Consider the following 21,772-nt stretch of genomic DNA (forward strand, 5'->3'; position numbering starts at 1 on the left):
GAAATAGCATCCTCTGAAAGAGTGCATTTCAGTGTTATTCTTTCATGTTTCTTATTTCTTAATACTCTTTAACCTGTGATTTTTTTTCCCAGACCACGGGGTAGGTTTGAATGGTGCTGAAAAAGAGGAGCAATCATTGTGAAAGCTTTTTGCTCTTGGCGAGGACTTTGTATGGGAAGGGGATGAAATAGCTTGGGAAACAGCCCTGCCTGTGGAGGTATTATTTTCTTTCCTAGCAGCACATTGCAGAATAAAGATCACTGAATATATTTATATAGAAGATAGCCAGCTGCTTATTTTTCACGGAAAACCTCGTACTGAGCAAAGTGTCCTGAATTTAAATATTCTTTTATTAATTTAAGCCTGTGAATTTAGGAGTTTTTCAGCTGAGGTTGTTGGAAGTCCGGTCTTCACTGTGGTCTGTACCAGTAGATTCAAGCTACAGTAGCAAGAAAATAACGTGCTTCTCACAGGTTTCAGTTTTACCTTGGTAAGTGAAGATTACCAAGATTACCATCAGACTTCAGGTAAGAGGGTTACGAAGTTTTTGATGTAATTAGCTTATTACTCTTGCTATCTACATGATTAACTTGGTCCCTTTTGAACCAGGGTCATTCCTTAACCACAGTGAACTCCCCAGACCAATTATCTGATTCCTTTTCTTTCCCTGTTTGCTTTTGTCAAGTATCATCCTGCTGCCATGTGCCTGCCCGTGGCAGGGGAGAGCAGAGGGGCTGGTGTGGCCTTGCGGTGTGCAGGCAGGATCTGTGGCTTGTGGATAAGCCAACAACCTCACTGGTGAGCTGAGCTTTCTGGGGGTGAAACAACAACTTAGGCCACCTCAGTCAGTACCGCCAGGGTCTCGCTTTCCCTCTTTGTTACACCACACTTTGCCAAGTAGCAAACTAAGCTGGCAAAAATGCCGAATGGCTTTTTGCACGTCAGTGCCATGAAGTAGCTCATACCATGCCACCTTGTACAAATGGGGCCGCAGCAGCAGGGTTGCGCAGGGAAACCACGGGGCTTCTGGCTGACGTAGAGCACCGTAACCTCTGAAGAGCCTCGCCTGAGACCTGCACGTCACGCTAGCCAAAACCGCACGACCAGTGACTCTCCTCCTCCGCCGTGGCTGCTCTTTCCCTCCCTTGCACCAGCACAAGCGTTTACGAGGCGCTGCGGTGACTGGGTCCCTTCGGTCTAATCCAAGTTAACCTCAGCCGGGGCTGCGGAGGGGAAGCCTTCACCAGGTTAGTTCCTGGATCTGCTCCGTAGTCGGTAGATACAAATACTTGTTTGTTGGCAAGTGAGGAGATAGCACAGGAACAAGTGAGCAGGGTGAGCCGGCCTCTCCTGGCAGCAGTGCTCAGTCGGGTGGTTTAAAGAGCTGGGTGAGCCTGGCCATCAACACGGCTGTTTGTGGTATTTGTTGGTACAGAGGTTGCCCTGAATTTGTGTTGAATTTTATCTATTCTAGAAATCAGGTGTCATTGAATTTATTTTTTTCTTCTGGTGATTTTAGAGCATATTACTGTCTCACTTTCAAAATAAATTATAGGAAGAATTCAGATCTAGAAACTGATGTATATAGGTTCTCTCATTCATTTACCTTTGGCTTACAATCACAAAAATTTTTCAAAAATGTGAAAATGAAACATACATATGTTTACACCTCCACCTTTTTTATAAAGTCAAAAAGATAAATTTGTTGAGTTGTATTTAGGGAACTTTTGAGCCTTTTCTTTATGCTCGGGGAGTTCTTTTGTACAGGAAAAGTGCAAAATGAATCTAGTCTTGTTACTCTTTATTAGAACACAGCTTTTTGAAATAACTGCCTAGGAAGGTGGGGACACTGTAGGTGGAGTTTGATATATAATTTTCAGCTCCCTTTCACCCACAGGCACTTCTTTGCAGCAGTCTGTGATGTGAGTCACCATTATCTCTAGCAGCTCTTTGAATAAAGCCTTGCTAAATTTCTGGAAGTGCCAGATGAGGTGTGAGCCTGTCTTTGGAAAATAAAACACTGGAAGGAATATGTGAGGCCTGTAAAATAGCTCTGGGACTTAGTATGGAGAGGTGAGATTTTTAAGTTGCTTAGACACAACAGATTGCAGGTTTGGCTCTTAAGTAAAGAATAAGCAAGGATTTTTTTTTTCCTTCCTGAAAGCAGATGTTCCTTTGTTCTAGTGCAGTTAGCAGGCACTTCATCCTTTGCTTTGGTCACAGAATGAGAGACTTGTATAACTGAAAGCAAAATCTGTCTTACTTCTCTCTAGAAAAGCATGTAATGCATTTTGTAGGACATGGGCAGGAAGCTGAACCCCAGAAAGCTCATGCTGAAGAAAGGGCACAGTCAGCAAATGCAGACAACATGCTCCGAAGCATTCTTTGTGATTATTCTCAGTATGGTCTTGTTGTACTTCTGCCTTCCAGTAGTGGTGGGAATGAGGAAATCCACTGGGGAAATGGTTATTGGGTATTAAAAATAATAGTGGTTCTAGAAATTCTGCCTCATAATATCTGATTTTTACTACTCTCCATTAAACTTTCTTAAAAGTATCTCATTATTGTACTGATCTTCATTCGTATTTTGGGTTTTGTTTCCCTCATCTCCTTGAATCTAAAAGTCACCAGACAAAACTTAGAGATCTCTTAAAATTATTGATCACTTTTTAAGCTCAACTTAGTGCATGTACACACAGTTATCTCTAAGTGTGTTTAAATGATCCTGAAAAACACTTTTTGAGGAACTTCCTCTCACTAAGTATAATCTGCATGAGCCCTGATGTTAATTGCTATTTATGGAGTTCCCATAATTTTATGGAGGCTCATTAAGATGAATCTTTTCAAAGATGTGTATCTGTTACTGACTTGAATTTGTGAATTATTACTTTGAAGGTGTATTGGCTGTGAAAGAAATGCAGCTGTACTAGCACATACAGACTGCAGTCTGTAATTCACCTGAGCGTCCTGTTGGACTTACTGCCTTACTACTGTGAGTAGAGCTGGAGTATCCTTACACATCCACTTCTGTAACTGCAGCTTAGCTGTATCCTTAGATGCTTGTATCAGACTATGTGCATGGCTGTTAACACTAAAAAGTCTTACATGGCCAAGCTTTTGAAATACTGAGCCCTTTCCTGGGAAAGCTGTTTCAAATAATACCCTCTTCAGTGTTGCCAGTTTAAAAGAGCAGTTTGGGAGAAACATGCAGTGCCGCTATTCTGGGCCTTTAGCCACCTCCTACGTTAGCTCTTTGCCTCCCCAGGAGGCATGTCTCGCACTTCGGGAGATGCTGCTAATGAGGCGCAAACCTCAGCCTAAAATGGAGCCTAGAGTTTACTTTGTGAGTAAGCGGGAGGATTTATTGTGCTAGTGTTGGCATTTTCTAATCTTTGCGCTATTCTGGTGAGAATAAATGTTGTCCCCTTTTTAAGACTGGGAAAACATTTAAATACGTTGTTTAAAAAAAAAAAAAAAATCTGACAGGTGAGTTCTGGCTGGTTTAACTGTGCTGGTATACGTCTGTCCGTATCGGTACCTTTTGCCCGTCTGTCTTCAGGCAGTCAGGCCTGGAAAGTGGCAGGCTGGCGTGCTTCTGCGCCAGGCGAGGAGAGGACAAGGGCGGATGAACTCTGTCCAGAGTTCTCTCAAATTTAGATGCAGTAGTGTAAGACAAGTTCAGATGCATTCTGCTTCTCCTCCTTCCTTCAGACTTCTCCGGGAGTAAGGTAAGATGTGAGATGACTTGTCTCTCCCCCCTGGGCTGCCTCAGTTACGTCCAGCCGTGACCCGTCGAAGCCAGGGGTTGCAGTGGCCGCTTATAGCAGAGAAGGCAGCGTGGGGTTTATAGAGGCTGCAGCCAGCTGTAGGCAGGTTGGGTGACATTTGCCCGCTTCGTTCTGTGAAGGGAGATGGACAAGCCTTTTGACAAGTCTCAAAGTTCAAAACTCAGCAGCAGAAATAGAGATCTGCCTCCTCTGGGTAGATTGCAAGAACTGGGCGTCAGGGAGTCGGAGCTGTGGGCGTTCTTCCATGGGAAGGTGACCTGAAGTGTCTGCCAGTGTACTTGACGTAAATCTGAAATTAATCGTCTTGGGGAATATTAAAACATCATATTAGTCAGCAATAGGAAGGCATGTCCTTTAAGGGACTTGGGAAGGATCTTTTTACATCCTTCCTTGCTGGGTGCTAAAAAAAATGCACAAGTGGGGGGGGGGGGGGTTGGATGAAAATTGACCAGTAGGTACATAGAGGTTCCCTCAAGACTGGAAAGAATTGAATTTAGATGTCACTTCAGGAAAGAGCCTTCTCTGCCTTTATATTTGAGGATATTAGTATTTCTCTATACAGAGTTACATGAGCTGTTGATAAGTTCCTTTTGTGCATGCAGAAGAAGAGAGGAGGGAAAGGGGTAAGACAAAAGAAAGTATTTGCACTTCTTGCAAAAGCAAAGTTGTCATCTTGCGCAGGACTCGTTTCCTTTGAAACAGTAAGGCCATTTTGAAATGCGAAGTTTGCTTTCATGTGACAAGCTTGGCTTGCATGCACTTGCATAACAAATGATAGTAAATTTTCTGTTTGGGGAGGTAGTTTCAGGTTTTAAAATAAAAATAGAGCAGTGTAGGGCTTAGTAGTTTCATTGTTCTTTCACATGTCTGTGCTCTCCTCCTCCTTTTGTGGTTTAAAATAAATAATAAATGAGGTCACTGGTAAAAGATGTTTTGAGACTTGCTTTTAATGCTGTTTCAAAAAGATACAATAAATGTAATTCCAGGCTCAAGTGATCAAGCAGGAAAGTCTTTGTGGGCCTTAGCAGTACAGTAATCTGAAAATAACTTTTAAATGGTGTTGGCCTCTTTGCTCTTTTATTTTCAGAGTTTTTAAGAAATCAGTGTTTTCTATTGTTCTCCACAACAAGAGCTGCAATCTTGCACTCTGAAGTGGAAGCTGAGATTCATATGAAAGATAAGTGTACATCTTCAAGAGCTTGAGCTTTAAGAAACAGTACAGACAGTTGGCAAAACCATGATAAATGGACAATTCTGAATGTCTGAGGGATGGCAGAAGGTCAGAAAAAGGATTTTGTTAGCCCTCAAAAAAAAACTCATGGCTATTGCTCTGCCAAATGCTCTTTGTCCTAATTTGTGATTGTATCGTTGTCAGTGACGCGGTGTCCCTGGGGTTCCAGCGTGTTCCCCTAACAACATCTACCCGCGGCAAAGTGCTGCTGGTCTGAGCAGGCGCTGGCTTTCCCGCTAGGTTTGGGCAAATCATTTCAGGAAAGATTAGATCTTTTTTTGTTCTTTTGAGGATTTTGTGAAGAGGAATATTGTAGATAGATGTTTAAGAAATCAACTCTCATTCACCTCCGATCACTACTATACTAACAACTGTGCTCGTTCTCTTTATTTACAAAAACTAGACTTTAAAATTCTGCAAAGTCCTTTTAATGGTGAATAATACATATGGAATATGTCTGCTGCCTTATGATTTTAGCAGATGATGACGCTGTCAAGCATAGGAATTCAAAGCATTAAAAACCATGTAAGCTTTTGGGCCCTGGGTATAGCCGTGCCTGCCTCCATCGCCGCACCCAGGGGTGTTCCCCCGCCCCGTTTTTATTACGCTGCTGCGTTTTATCATGGCTGCGCCTGAGCATGGCTCTTCGGTATAATTTCTTCAGCGCTGGCTGAAAGGAAGGAGCCGCTCAGCAGGTAAAGGAAACCTCCCCTTCATGTTTTTTCCTCCCAATTGACTTTATAAAATCAGCTCAAGAAATATCTTTACAGATAAGCAGGATACGATAGCATCACTTTCTGTTCCACTAAACCTAGGTTTACTATGCCCTAACGCACAATCGAGTCGTCTCTGTAGTGGCCAGGCTCTTGCTCAGGGCCCTGGCCCGCGTCTCCGTGGGTCTGTCACCTTTCCTTGTCGGTGCCCCTGGGGCTGCAAGCAGCCCCTGTGAAACCAAGGTGCAGCTGCTGTCCGTACTGCCCCCAGCCGCCTGACTTCTGTGTCCTTCTCTAGATCCACTCTCAGTCGTTGCCTGACACTACTAGAATAGCGCTGTGTGTCCTCACTGAGATAGCAGCTATATCCACAGCTTTGTAGAGGTCCGTGGTTTTGTCCATTTTTCATGTGGCAAGTTTCATTAAGATCACCTTCTATCATCAGTATTGATAAAACCATGTGTATTGATCAAGCTTTCTATAGTTTGCTACTTGTATTTTTTGCTGCATTTCTTCACTTAATGTTTTGATCCCTTCCCGAGATAAAACCAGCACTCGTCCTCAGAGCTTCTGCTCAGCAAGTTCTGCGAGGAAGGGCAGGCTGTTGTTGTTAGTGCAGACATGGCTGTCAGGTGTGTGGTGTCAGCTGCCTGAACTGAAGGGTCACTTCCACCTCATCCATGTCATGCCCTTAAATTCATGCCCTTAAGTGCATCTAACATTCACAGTTTTAAAGCCTGATGCAAAGCAAAACTGATTCCAGTCAGTTTGATGCTGAAAAGGCTCTGTGGAATGAATTGCTGGATTTACAACTTAGTTTTAAAGCACAGTGAAAGAACTTTTAAATCACTTTCAGAATTGTGGCCATCAGGAGTGCTGCATAAGCTTTTTTTATACTTTCTTTGAGAACAATTTCTCCCAATGGCTTTTAACAGATCAATGCTATATTTTCTTCTGCAGTTTTTCCTTTAACAGTTTTACTGATCTACCTTCTAATAAAGCTGCTGTGTCGGTTCTGCCTTGCAAGGTAGCTAAATTCACCTAGAATACTTGCTTTTGGATGGGACATCAGGATACAGTCTGTCCCTGTGAAGTTCCTGCAGTGCTGCTTTGACACTTAGTGTCTGTTCTGTGGGAGATCTTCTTATATTTTTTCACTAATGTAGTTATATACTTAATTCCGGATCTGCTTCTTTCCTTGTTTTCCCATGCTTTGATTTCTTTACTGATTTGCTCAATGCTTTTACTGTGTGTGCTTTCTAGGAAGTCTCTGCTTGTCTATCTCCTTTTACTTGGTTGCTTGTTTAGTTTCTCCTGGCAGATTTACTGCTCTCGGGGAAGTTCTGTGGTGTTCCTTCCACGGACATCTCCCATCTGCTCTGTGCTGAGACTTCTTCATAATCAGAAATTGGAGACCTGCGTCATTCTCCAGGTATTATGCCTCTCTCTTTGGGAGACACAGTTGTAATTTATTAAGGCCTGGTGTGGCTGTATGTGTTTATGGTTTCTGTGGAAACCTATTGGTATTTCATGATTTCTGGTATACTTGTCAGCTGTAGAGATTAGAAACAACAGACAGCGGCGTTTTCCTGGTGATAGCAGTTGGCTTGGTTTTGCTTGACACCCTGCTGAACTCGGTCACATTGCGTGCCTCTCCATGTGCTTTTCAGCAATGAAGAGTGCAGAGGGGAGAGGTTTGCTGAAGGTCACGCAAGAGCTGAGGCAAAGGAGCCTGCAAGTGTGAGTCACAAGGTCCTGGGCTGGCACCCTCATTCCTGGGCTAGCACTGCTATGAGCAACATGTTTTTTCCTATCCCAGTTTCTGTTAGACATCCGGTGCTGCGAGGTGGTGGCTGGATGAGTATCGGTGGCAATGGAGAGGGCAGCCTGGTTAGGAAGCTGTGGCTGGAGCGTGGAGGCTCTGTGGCTGCAGCGAGGAGGTGGGACGGGTCTTCTCCAAGGCCCTTGACACGCTGTTTGCGGTGACTTGCTTGAGGGGGTTCCTGGCCGGGTGTCTGTCTGCCCACCTGGCAGCAGCCTTGCTGCGGCGTGTGGCTCACCCGCTGGTCAGCTGCCTTCCGCAGCCTGGGGTGTCTGGGTGAGCCAGGCTGCTGGTTCAGGAGCACGCTGGGACTGCTGGGGAGCTGGGCTGGGAACAGCTCAGCCAGCGCTGCTGCAGGAGCAAGCCACGCTTTGGGGGAGTTAGGTCTTTCAGCCACCCCACCTTAATTCCCTGCAGGAAGGTGTCAGCAGGTTGAGAGAGGGGTTCAAAGCCGTGGTGTGCACGCACTCTGGAACAGAGGGTTTTTAGCTTTTTGTTTGTTTGCTTTCCGAAATGGAAGGCTTATTAGTGTTCCTTAAGAATTTCAGTCCCTTCTGACTTTCTCCTCTGGTCAAGCAGATTGTAATGCTAGCAAGAGATCTGCAAATTGTAAGTTATTGGCAAGGAGCAGGTTTGAGATTACTACGCACCAAAATGTTTGGAACACTTAAAGGCAGTGCAGTGGATGTTTCCATCCTCCCCCTATTTAACTGAATGCAGTCAGAGCCTGCTAATAATGATTTTGTTACATGACAAATGCAGATTTATTGAGAAAGTTAACAAGAAGAATTGTTGAGTAATAGATATTTTTCTTGGCCCCAAGAATAGGAAAGTGTTGTTTGCCAAATGCTTAAAGCTCTCTGCATTTTCTCCTGAATTTAATTTTAAAGAAATGAGTGATTCAGGATGAATAGGCAGGTTAAGGTATAAATTACTCTTGATAGCTCTTATTTTAATGTTAACAACCACAGGTTTTCTGACAGGTCTTACCAATTTTCTGCAGTCCTTTTGGGAAAATTGATATTGGATCCTGTAAGACTGTCTTAATGTCCTTGCTGTGCTAATAGTGCTGTAATTCTGCAGTCATTTCAGACAAATGACCCTTGTCCTTCTGCAGACATGCAAACCCATTTATTTCATCTGGAACTGCTGAATTAGAAGCATTTAAAAATTGAACTACTTATTTTCCTTGGACTTAGTTATTTACAACCAACTTAGTTGTTATAATTTGAGCCTGATTCTAAGTAACAAGTTTCTGAAAAGCTTAGCCATATATTTATAGACTTCCAAACACAAGGAAGTTTAATATTAGTCAGATATATTCTAGTCATCAGGAGTTTATGTAACTGCAATGCAAAGAATTGCCTAACTATATTTATGACCGTTGGAAACTGTCATGTTACTTGAGAAATTTGTCAGAGAACGATCACAATGTTGCACGGTTGGCTTGCTGAAACACGCAGTGCAGAGGAGCCAGATGTAATTAAAGGTGCTTGGAAACCGAGGAGGGGCACCAAAATTGAAAAAGGGGGCAAGTGCACTGGATTAAAGAATAAGTTGCTGTATGATTACTCAAGGTATTCAGCAATATTTCTTTGTCTGATTTACTCATGGAAAAAAAAAGCTCAGGCAATTTGAGCACCCTTATACTTTTAAATATTCAGTATTTTAACTATTTTCTGTCTAAAGCATAATCTAAATTAAGCCGTATACAATGTTTGAAAGTTTACATTTGGGGCAAGAACTGGGATGTTAATTCTAAGTTGTGTTGAAATACATTGGGTACAGAGATCTTCAAATGATGGTAGGGAAGAAGTATGAAGTGTTTTCATGTGTGTTTTTAAAAACTGATTCTAGAATCAATGAGTGCTAATATTTTTAATTCAATATGATCATAGGATCATAGGAAAATTCAGCCTAGTCCAACCTCCTGCTCAGAGTAGGGTCAGCTGTGGGGTGACACCAGGTGGCTCAGGGCTTTATCCAGTCAAGTTTTGAAGGGCTCCAAGGATGGAGACTGTACAACCTCTCTGGGCAGCCTGTACCTCTGCGTGAGTCCTCATGGTGAAAAGGTTTCTCCTTATCTCCAGTCTGAACCTCTTTTTTGAATTTATGCCCACTGCTTGTCCTCTTCTTGCCATGCCCCACTGTGAAGAGCTTGGCTCCATCTCCTTGATGACCTCCTCGTAGGCACTGGACTGTTAGGTCCCCCAAAGCCTTCCCTTCTCCAGGCTGAACAAGCCCTGTTCCCTCAGCCTCTCCTCAGGGCAAGTCCTCCAGCCCCCTGACCATCCTGATGGCCCTCCCCTGAACTTGCTTGCAGTGGCCTGCACTGGAGCAATGATTTAATGACAACTAGAGTGTCGCAGGGAAAAAATGATCAACTCGGAGCAGGAGCAAATCAACTTATTTGTTTGATTAACGACATGTAAATAACTGGCAGTCAATGAAGTATACATTCAGGGTTAATATCAGCAGTGCAACAGATAAGCCACGATAACTGACACTTGCACAGTGTGAGCGAACACCTGTAAATTTCTGAACACCCTTCTACACCTAGTGCCCAAAAGGTCCGATCACGCACACATGCAACCCGGATGGTGGCGGTGGTGCCAGAGCAGCAGCTTCCAGCACTGTCAGACCACATTTTAACAGCTGCTCAGTTCCCACTTTTCTTACCCCGCTGTTACAAATTCTCATGCTTGTTTTATATTTGTTTTCAAGCCAACCTCTCCTCCTTTTCGAAAGGTCTTTTGATAATCCCCTGGGTATTGTTTAACTTAGTCATCTTCCTCCTTAGTGTTACCAGGTTTGGAGCAAATACTACCCTGAATGCTAATTTGTTCTATGATCTTGGGTTGGGAGGATCCCAGAGTTTGGGAGAGGACAGGAGTATTCACGCGTGTTCTTGCCTTAAATAGGTGCAGCATGCCGGTGTATCCAGTATATCTACCATCCAGAACTGAGCTAACAGCAAGGGTTATAAAGCTTTCTGCAGATGTTGTTGTTGGGAGACAGATATACGTATCCTGCTGGATTGTGTTTGATTCAGTTCTGGTTGATTCTTGGAGCCTGGTAGAATCAGTGTACTCTCTTTCAGTTCTCAGTAAACAGTGTTTTGATAATAAGCAAATTCCTTAATGGTGCTCAAGGGTCTCAAGTGTCTACACTATCCTTCCCCTTTCTGTCTCCCCCAGTATCATTAATTGCTGTGGTAGTTTGCATGGCCACTTCTTCCCATGGGACATGCATGCTTTCAGGCACACAGCATGGTTGTGCCTTCGCTGCTCTCTGACCTTACTGGATCTGCGTCTAGCCATTGGCTTCCCTCGCTCAGCCAGGCCTTCGCGGATGGCCCCGCCGTCACGGCTCACGTCCGCTGCAGCTTGCAGTGGGTAGGGCAGGGGGGTGCTGCCGTGGGTCCGTTAGATCGGTCGTGTGTAGGTATTAGGAACCCTATGGTAAAACCATGCGAGAGACAGTGTGGTGATTTGTGCCACCAAATCTTGACCGTTGACCGATCTAGTCAGATTTAAAAACTGCCTTTTAACAGGCTGCTCACCAATAGAGATAAGTATTACTAACTGCTTTTAAAATGCCGTTTGGGTAAAATCCCTGAGATGAGGCTTGAGCTGTTTCCGCAGCAGCAGTCTCCCATGAGAAGTGCAGGCAGCCTGACTGCAGTTACACACTTCAGAGGCCTTCTGAAGTGCCAAGCCTTTGGTTTTCTTTGCTTGTATTTCAGTTGTTATCCTTTCTGCAAATCTGGAAAGGCAGGCTAGGTAGGGCTTGGGGTTTTCCTAAGCTAAGTCAGCATCTGATAGCAGGTGTTCTGGTGATGGATGCACATTATGTTTCCGTTGCGTATTATCACAATTAGGCTATCCGAATGTTTTGATAAGACTTTAATGGCTGTTACTTTTCCAAAATAGTGGCATGGCGTTTGCAGTTAGAGGCCTATGAACACCCCGTGAATTCAGTTTGTTGGAAGGCACCTCATCTCATGCATTTTCGTTATGGAGATGCTTAAATATCCGTGGTAGCCTATCATTTTTGTAAGTTTTGTGTAACAGTTTTTTTCATAATGATTAGTCAGATATTTTACGGGAGAGAAATGCAGTCTTCATGGAAATGTGACATGTAACTTCAGCAGTATTTTGAAAAGAGGTATGGTTGGGGAAAAGGCACGTTAAATATTTGTGTTGCCTGGATGCTGTTGGGTTATGTAATAAAAAAACCCATCTCCACACGCACGGAGGAGCCCGGCGGCGCAGTGACAGGCAGGGCAGCCCCAATAAGGCGGTCAGAGAAGTGAAGCCGGCACCCCGGGCTGTCCCAGGAGACCATCAGCCCCACGGGCCGGGGACACCCCCGCGAGGGGTCCCAGGAGAGGCCTCCGGATCCCCCCACGGACCGAGGGGGTCGCAGCCGAGGGTGCGGGACGCAGGGGACAGCGTTTGGGGAGCCCACAGGACTTGCTGTGGGAGGCTGAAGGCAGAAGCAAAGGAGAGGGGACGGGGGGATCAGGGCAGTTTGGGGAGGAACAGGCATGGGAAAATGGAGGGATGAGGGGCTAAAAGGGGCTGCTGGCCTGCAACGGGCTGCGGGTCAGTAAGCTTGTGTGGCCGTGCCCTGCGCTTGGTCGGTCTGTCCTGTCTGCTCGGTAAACTCCATTTCCAGCTGTTTTCCTGGGTTGAGGGGTCCCCTATTTGTGTGTGCGTGGCTAGACTGTCCCTGTACCTGTGGTACTGTTAATGTTCAACCTGGTACAAAAAAAGGCCCAGAGATAACTGAGAGTCGTTTGTATTGGAATTACACAAAAGCTTTGAGGAGAGAGCTAGGCGTTCCCTGTGTTACTCACTGTAGCATGCAATGTTTTAGCATTTGACCTTATTTTTCTGAGAGCTAAAACTGTAGGCTGGCTTAAGAGTTTTAAGATCTACTGGTTTAAAAACAATTTAGTTTGCTGTACTTCAACTTGGTGTGGACTTTGTCTTCCCTGAGGTTAGATCTGAGGGAACCCGGCCTCTAGCGGAGCAGCCTGAAACCCTGAAGCGATGCTGAGCTGCCCTGCCTTCGCCAAGGCCTGCCTGCCTTCAGGTTGGCTAACGTGAGAACCCGGTGTTGTCCAGGCAAAGATGTAGCTCAAGAGGATTGCCCGAAAGGCTTCCTTGAGCACTCGGCTTCTGTGCAATATCTTAAACTAAGAACTAGCGTATATGATGACTGAAAATAATTTCTGATTTCGGTTGTATCTGGATGCGAAAGATACCCAGACTCATGATTCTGGAAGTGTCTGTTTTTAGCCCCTGCCAGCCCAACGTGACTACCATGATACTGCGTCATAACGAAGGCAGAACTACGATGATTTTCTGTAGGCCCGTGCTGGGTTAGCAAGATCTGTGAAGTGAGAGGAGCAACTTAATATAAAAACCACAGTATTTCTAGTTAGAGCTAACTTTAAGTGGGGGGGAAAAAATATAAACTCAGTGTTCTTTGGTATCTGTTATGTATGTCCTCTTGTTTTCTGATAAAGTTGCATGTGAAGTACTTGTTCTTCAGGTTACTAAACTCCTTTAGGAAATTTTGACCTGGAAGCTACACTGTGAGAAGGAGATGCTGTCTCTCACTGTTGCTGTGTGAGTTTGATTCTTGTATTGGTTCCTGGAGCTACAGGAAGCTCTTCTTTCACACGGAGAAGATTTACGGCCGTTCAGGACAGATCATGAGTTCGGAGAACAGGAAAAAAAAGTGACAACATGTCAGATCTGTTCAGGCAGCTGCAGCTTCCAGAGTTCTGAATGAAATGCTGGATTTATCAGTACCGAAAGCATTTAACAGGACTGAAGCAACTTTTTCTGTCAGCTGTCCGCAAACCACATCAGTGTCGGCTTCTGGGTAAGAAGCCATGCATGCTAAATAGCAGGTCTTGTTTCTTTCTCTTATTAAATACTCATTGCTATTTAAAAAAATAAATAAAGAAGCTGGCAATGCATTCCATGTGGCTTTAAGATGTCCCTAATGAGTACTGTGTTTTCTGTTTGTTAATAAGTCAGGTGGTAGACTTTAGAAAATGTGAAGATGATGTTTTGACGCAGATGTTTCTGCCCTTCCTCTGATGCTCGTTCCGGCCTCTGCTGCGCCTGCTCTCTGCCCCGGGCCGAGCTGGGTGCTGGCTGGGCTGGAAGGCAGCCTCGCCTTCCCGCTCTGCCCCTCGCCTGTCGGCCGGATCCCGCCTCCGGACTGTGCCGGCGCGCAGCTCCGTGCGGAGATGCCCTGCCCTGAAGAAGGGGCAGCAGCAGGCCAGAACAAGCCTCTGGGGGTAGAGGGAGACATGAGGCTGCTTCGCTTGGTGCGGCGTAGAATTATGTTGCCTTAAAGTATCTGTCACACTACGTCTTCATTTCAAGTAAACAAATGCACATGACTACATCTTCAGGACTGTTTGTTTATGTGGATCAATTCCAGCCTCAGTTACCCTCGGGAGCGGGAGCTTTGCTGGCAGAGTTTAGTAGAAAGCTCTGTATTGACTCGGTCTGTCCTGTTTCAGCCCCTAGCAGGCAGATGCTCCAATGGTTTGTTCATTTAAGACAAAATTCCCTTACAGAATGTTTTAAAACAAAGTCTTACAAAAGAAACTATAGCCACGTTGGCAGTTCCTCAGCTTCTGTAGACAGATTATCATTCAGTATATTTCATGATGAAGAAATTCTAATCTTCCTAAGGGCTGATGAAAACAGCATTGCCCGAGTATGGGCTGGTATCTTCTTTTGAACCCGGGAGGGCATTATTCCCACTTACTTAGTACTAAAAGTGGTTTGTTCTTCGAGGCCCCTCACGTTTCTCTGGTCTACGTAGCTAGGATTGCTGTGTTTGGATGTAGGTCCACCTCTGCCCATGTAATCCCCCCTCATCCCCCCCATTTCATGGGTGGCTGTCCGTGTCCTGTGCAGTAGAATTGCTGTCAAAATAATAACTTCTGGGCTTCAGTTCCAGAAGTATCTAAGGGTGAGGCTTCACAATTGCCTTTAGGAGATCTGAGTCCATGCTTCACTGGAAGCGAGGTCTTACCCTCCCCTTACCCCGGCTGTGTATCTCGGTCTCCCTCCCTTCTGGGAGCGATTTTATCTGAAAACTCATACTTTGTCCTTATTACTGCTGCTGTTTCCGCAGTGGTGTTTTTCAGTCGCATCAGCCGTCTGATCTGCCTCACTAGCACTGGTGCAGGAACAGGGTGGAGGAGGATGAAGGAGGGGATGGGCGAACTCCTTCAGCAGCCGGGGAGACTCGGGCCAGCTAAGACTGCGCTCTGGGCCAGGGGTTTGAGTGCCACATTCAGTTAAGACTGAAATAAGGCCTGGATCCCCAAGCACACCTAAATACTTCTGTGAATCCAAATCAATCTTAGTTTTCTTGTGTTGGGCAGGGTTTGCATTTAAAACTTTCATTTCACAGCCCCTTAAGGTCCTTAACTGTGCTTTTACTTATTTATCTATTTGTTACGCAGTACTTCTTGCTTCAGGTGGGCTTACCTCCGAACAGCCGAGTTTGATTCCTCTCCCTCTCTGCAGGCTGAAAGGGCCCCTTGAGCCTGACGTTGCAGGGGAGAGTCGTGTGTTTGTGGGTCTCCTGGAAATCACGATCCTGCTGTACCATCTAACTGCACAGAGTGAAATAGCTTTGGCTCCTGTATTAGTTTTCTGAGAAGAACATGCCATTTTTTACATGAGGTTAAAATTCATGATGATAGGAGGGTTTTTTTTTCCTTTTTATAAAGAAAATATAACCATGACTGTAGATGGATTGAAGCAAGTATTCCATGTAAAACTGGTGGTAAGGATAAGTAAAAATGTTCTGACGTTTCAGAGGGTGAAAGGGATGTTCACTGTATAATCCTCTGAAAATAAAAAGTGGCCTCACACTCAGATGGGATAAAAATCCCTATATGTATTTTGTGATGCTTAGATGAAGTGCCAGAGCCTGAGGCAGAGTACAAAGTGTATTTGCAACCAGAACAGCAAGATCTTTCAGAATAACTGAAAAATCAAACTGTGGGGGTTAGTCACTGGTGTACACCCAACTTTGCGATCTTTAGTTAGAACGATGGCTGGTGCAAACAGGCGTATTGAGATTTCATCTATATCCGTTAAAAATAGTCCTTTTTCATGTTGTAATTTTGCTAACCACACCTTAATACAAAATGTCTTGAGCCTGATGAATGAAGGTATCTCAACCTAGATTATTTATGTTAAGTATTTGGCCGCTCTTGTATTTGAATGCGGAGTGCCAAGCTGAACTGTTGAAGTAGTGATGCCCCTAATTTAACAAACAAAATGCACGTTAAATTTTCATGTAGCGTGTGTGTTTATCTGGTTTTTAAACAAATTGTACCATTCTTCTAGCTTGCGTAGTAGCCAGTTATTATTACTAGGCTGCATAAATTTTTTATCTCTGAATACCCAATTTATAGCACCAGATGGTGAGTGCTGGGCATACTTTTTAATCATGTTGCAATCCTTTAGGAGTTCCCCTGCAGAACTACATGGGCATTTTTGTGTTTTTCGGGCACGCAGCAGGAAGCTGTGTTCATCCTGCTGAGTTTTGCAGAATCACTTCTGCTGGGAGAGCTCCCCCGTGGCGGAGTCCTGCCGTATTTAGCAGTCCACGTGATTTTGTCCTTTCTGGAGTCCTGACCCCTTCTTTGGGTAGATAGCTCTGAGGTTTGCATCTGGGCGATTATTTAATTTTGATATCAGAGTGGTTCACGTGGAGTAGAGAGAAAGCAAGTAAGCTGTTACTGCAGTTTTTACTCATGATTTGCTGCTGCTAAGCATGTTGTTTGGCTTTTTTAATTGGGCAGGAGGACTGTGACCTTTTTTTTTTTTTTTTTTTTTTTTACTTGTAACCTCATGCAGATTATTTCCAGTTTTCTTTCTCAGAGGTTGATCTTTGTGTTAGTTCTGGTGTTTAGTTATGGAAGTGTTTATAGTTGCAGCATGCTGCCCTAGCACGCTTCTGTCCTTGGACAATAATGTTGCTATTCACCTTGAGAAGAACACTTGAAGAGGTGTATGACCTTCAGATTTCTGTATGGATGTTCCCTCATGATTTTTTTATGATAAATTAGCAAGGTTTCATGGAAGATGTCTGAAAAGCATAAGAATTATTTTAAGTTTATTCTTTATGATTACCTATCATCATAAATGAATTAAGTTCCTTAATACATATATTAGGGGAGGAAGTTTTAAAAGATGGTGACACCCCACAGCTGCTTTAATTAGGTGTGGAAATACTGATCACATTTTGGAAATGTGTTTTTAACAAAAGCTGTGTAATTGATTATTGGCTCGCTCCTGCCAGCTGTTACTGCTGGAGCGAGTAGTCTGCTGAGTTGCCATGGCTCTCTTTAGGCGTCAGTCATGTTACCAGTGCGGGAGATGAAGAGTACCTTCTTGGTTCATTGGTTGGGGAGGAAGAAAGGGAAAAAAGCATTTATTGTAATGAGTCTTCCCCTTTCACTCTCTTAGGTTGGAGGGTAACTTGCTGTCCTCTGTTAAAGTGCTTTGCACTGTGAGTTGGAAGAACAGTTTAATGGTTCCCTTTGGGCAGAATTAATTAAATTTGCTGTAGTAACATCCATCTCCTAATTGCTCTCCTCCCACTGCGAATTGGTGACAGCACCCGAATAGCTCTGGTTTTGCTGTTGCCGATGGAGCAGGCCTTTCCAGGATGCTCCTCTTAAAGCTTCCTCCCGGCGTTGCAGAGGAAGCAGCGTCTTTCCAGCTTTGGAGGTGTACGGGGGAAGCAAATTTGGGGATTGGAAGAGCCCTTTTAACATCTGAAGAGTGACAGCATGGTTTCTTGTATTTCATTTACTTGAAAATTGACTTTGTACGATTTCCGGTCCTCTCTCTCCCTATCTATCTATATATGTAAAAATATATAGCTGTTTTTGTGAGGGCTGAGCTGGGGTTACGTCTCTTTGTGTGTAGCTGGAGGTGAGGGCGGTGCAGCGGTGAGCTGTGGTGTCGCGCTGGGGGTGAAGGCGGGAATCAGTGCGGTGTGCGTTGGCAGAGGAACCAACGCCATGCAGAAAGTCCTCAGGAACAATTCCAGTGACCGGTAACAGTGCCGGCACTTTGTAAATTCAGTATTAATCCTTACTGATGTAACACCTTGCAAGTCTGTAAGTCCTGTAAAAGGAGACTTTTCGTAATTTGTTGTTGCTACAAGTTGGAAACAGGCAATTTATTTATTATCACCTCTGGTGCAGTTTTGTTATGGGATAATATGACTCCCATTTTTGCCATGTTTTTTTTTCCTTTGAAATATGATTAAATGAGAAGCTATAGGCAATACATCTGTTAAATGATTTACAGTGAAGTGTTGGAGAACGCGAACAGAAGCTGCTGCTCACGCGGCAGTTAACAGTGTAAATTCTCAATGTAGTTCATTGTACAGGTCTTGTTACCTTAGTTTTACAGAAATGTTTTAAAATAGAAAATAAAATATGTAATATAAAATATATGCATAAATACATTAAAATATAATGATACAGTTTTATCTAGTGCAGTGTCCTATCTTCAGGGCTTTCCCATAACAGAAGGCTGAGAGACGACAAGTCTGATCAGCGGGCAGATGTGCAGTGGGCAGATGTGCAGCGGGCAGATGTGGTCCCGCAGGCTGTAACTGCTTCTGCTCAGCGCGTTTGCTTGGAGTTATCTTATTCTTTAGGCAGCTGTGCACCTGAGACTAGTCAGATGGCAGAAAGGTGATATAGCTGAAACACCTGGAATTTGGAAAGTAGTTTTCTCTCTTCATTTTAGGCAGTCACTTAAAAAAATATTGTTGCATATATGTGATATTTAAGCATCACAGTCTGGCGGAGCTAACAAGTAAAACTATCATTTACATGAAGAGGCAGCTGCCAGCATGAAAAAGCAGTTGTATTGTGTGACGAAAATATTAGGAGTTGGGGGAAGGGTGGTGGTTTTCCCTCGTCCCATTGCTGGCGTGGGGCTGCGCAGCCCGTGCCGCTGGGGACGGGCTGCCGTGCGTTGGAGGGGCTGGCAGCAGCGCTCTCGGAAATCTGCTCCTAGTGGGTTATTTTCTGCGTCGTGCTTCACCCCCCACTCCCAGTTAGTACATTTGAGATGAATCGCAGTCACTCTTTTCTCGAACTGTGTAAGTAAGGATCATTTCAGGAAAAAAGTGTAATTCCATGTTAATGCACTTTAACCTCTCTGTAAATGCATGATTTTCCTCACAAGGAGGGAAATAAATTGATATATGCATAAAGACTACTAAAAATCTTTGTATATTTTCAATACCCATTTTTCCCTAATTCTGGCTGGTGGTTTGTTAGAGTACTCTGTGGATCCTCACAAAAGTAGGTTTGTGCCTTTAGAGGAACAGCTGCTCCGTAGTCGCCGTAAAGTCGCCGTAAAGTCTTCAGTTATGGCGTAGTTTTTGCCCTGCAGCGCTGAAAGCCCCCAGGTAAGGTTTCCGTAGAAGATGTTGGCAACCTTCCTTTCTGCTGGGCTAGGTTTTCCTTACAAGCCTTACATTTAAGAAAGTAATCATTTCTTCATAAGCCTTGTTTTAGAGTTAGGAACAACAGTGGAAATCTTCATTATTAAATCTGCTTTTGTTCTAAGCTTTGTTATGTGATAAGGACTGTACCAGAAGCAGGCAAAAATTTGGTAATTTATGCTTCTGATTTTCTCCATGCATATCCATGGTTTCTCCAGCGCTCCCCGTGATGCAGTGCTCGCCCAATATCAAAGATTAAATCGGTGTCAGTCCATCATGCTGTGGTATTGGTCTTCCGGCAGTGTTTTTTTCGGGCCCTGTGGTGCTGATGGGCTGTGTTGGGAGATCTGTTTAAGTGGGCAGAATCTTCTGGTGTGAGCTGGCTGTGAAGAGCTGCTGGCCTCAAGCACCACTTTTCGACTTAATTGCACTCGTTCTTTTTGGGGGGTGGAACCTTGCAGCAAGGCAGCAGCGATGAGCACCCGGAGGTCGGCTGACGCGTAACCTCCTTTAGCGGCACCGCTTACGTCTCAGGTGTCAGCGCAGAGTCTGGCCTGCACAGCTGCACGGTTTCTCTTTCCTGGAAAGATGGAAGGAAGGTCTGAGGCCCAGTTCATCTACGTTAGCTGGTTCTGGCGCTTTGGATGAGAGTTTCCCTGCGTGTGGATAAAATCTAATGGAGATCAGCTCTAGCGGTTCTGCTTGCTACTCGGTAGGGATTGAGGGAGATGTTGTTATACCCTTTGGCTGCAAATTCGATATTCGCTCTGCTTCATCGACCTTGGAAATTGGGTTTGCCTGGAGGCTGAAGTGTTTGTGCAAACCTTGATGATACCTCTGTGATCAGCCTGGCAACGAGAAAGGCCTAAAAAGCCACAGCGGGGTTTGTGTGCGGTGGGCAGAGCCGCACGCGGGGGAGCCTGCTGGGAGCACCGCTCCCGAACCCCCCGGCCCCCCACCCCGGTCGCCGCTGGCACCAGCTCCGCTCGGTTTTCGGGTGCAGTGACGTTAGAACCACTTCTTCCATAAAGATGTCCCCCGTCCCCTTCCCTATCAACCTTGAGTGTTCACAGTGAATCGCTTTTAGCTAAAACTCGTGGCTCAGATTTTGCCTTGGTCCATGATTTGATGGGACCGCTTCGTGCGTGCAAGCAAGCAGAAGTCGTGTGCAGCTTGTTCCCAGCGGTGGGAGAAAGCAGCGAGTTAAATTATCTGTAATGCTGTAGTCAGTATCTAATTGAGCGTATTCAGACATATATTTTAAATGGTTTAGTAGTTTATCGCAATCGCTTTTTTTCAGTAAAAATATTTTTACTAGAAGTGCTCAGGGCTATTACTATTTTATCCATATTAAATGACAAATTTATATCGAAGTTATATGTGACCGTGAAATTATATTCCCAGTAAATGTGACATCTTCTTTTGCAGTGACCCCTACGTGAAACTTTCTTTGTATGTAGCAGATGAGAACAGAGAACTTGCTCTGGTGCAGACAAAAACCATTAAAAAGGTATGTGTATATTTTTATTTTGTTGTTTTGGAAACACTGAGACTATTGAAATGTACGCCTATGAAGTAGTATAACTCTGCAGTAAGTTGTGTGAATGTATACGAACTGCATAACGCACTCTTTTTTCAAGCCATTCAAAGAAGATAAGTGCCTATATCCGTACTGTGCATGTCTGTTGACAGTAAAACGAACAAATGACCCCCCCCGCCATGTGATATATATTATTCTCTACCGTTTGGCATATTGAATATCATGTACATCATTCACTGTTTCTCTTATCGGAGTTATATTTTAATGAAAGACATATCTGAAATGAGGAACTAAGCAACTTTGTCTTAATTAGCATTTATTTGACTTTTAGCAAAAATGGTCATTCTTTAAAATGATCCTTTTCAAAATTTTCTGTTTTCAAAGTATTTCCCTAATGTGGGTATTTAAAGTAGGGAGCAGAATGACAAAAGATATGCTGTAAGAAAAGCCTGAAAGTGCATTGAAAATCTTTTAATTTGTAATTAGAACCAAAGCTAAACTTTTTTTAAAAAGAAATTTTGCAAAACAGAATAGGGAAACCTTTTTCTTTTTTTTTTCTTTTTTTTTTTTTTTTTAATTTGGAACACAAAATGGAAAGATACTATTTGAACAGCAGAGCACCAGCTGTCATTGATGAGAAACCTGATGTCACATCCCGGACTGCAGGAAGGCTTCAGGTGGAGCGTTACGCAGGCACCAGGCTCTAAGTGTTTCAGTCCTGGAAAGTAAAAGTAATTTTTTTGAAGTTTTCATGTGTAAACATCTCAGGTGTTAAAGCATAGGGGCCCTTTTGTGATTCATAATAGCATTTTTGCATTTATTGTCTCCTTTAAAATACCTTCCTTATAGCCTATCTGACTTAGTTTTATGTAAAGTTTTAGACACTGAAATTTGTGAGAAAAACGTTAACTCCTCTGAAAAGCAGTATCTGCTTTGTTGTTATAGTAGCCACATGGGCTGTGGTATTTTTGTTTCCTTGAAGAGTTTCAAGATTTATTGCTGCTTCCATGCGGGTGCGAGGGAGGTTTCCTTACGATACAGACGCCTGTTTCCTTTGCGTAGTGAGTGCGCTTGTTGCTGTCCTGTTTCCGGGGATGTGGTTACTCGGGATGAACTCCTGTTCGTTCATGTTAATGGCGCCACATG

At 44.1% G+C, this 21,772-nt stretch overlaps 1 protein-coding gene across 4 annotated transcripts in view; it reads left to right on the plus strand.

The window, feature by feature from the left end:
- Positions 1-21,772, plus strand: part of LOC112985186 (NEDD4 like E3 ubiquitin protein ligase) — a 197,431-nt gene that overhangs the window by 60,257 nt on the left and 115,402 nt on the right. For all 4 annotated transcript variants that reach the window (XM_064500254.1, XM_064500253.1, XM_064500255.1 and 1 more), the window contains exon 3: positions 20,515-20,596. In XM_064500254.1, coding sequence (XP_064356324.1) covers positions 20,515-20,596 — 82 coding nt within the window. The remainder of the gene's footprint in view (positions 1-20,514; positions 20,597-21,772) is intronic.

This window comes from Dromaius novaehollandiae, chromosome W, assembly GCF_036370855.1.
Source record: "Dromaius novaehollandiae isolate bDroNov1 chromosome W, bDroNov1.hap1, whole genome shotgun sequence".
In the NCBI taxonomy this organism is placed as follows: domain Eukaryota; kingdom Metazoa; phylum Chordata; class Aves; order Casuariiformes; family Dromaiidae; genus Dromaius; species Dromaius novaehollandiae.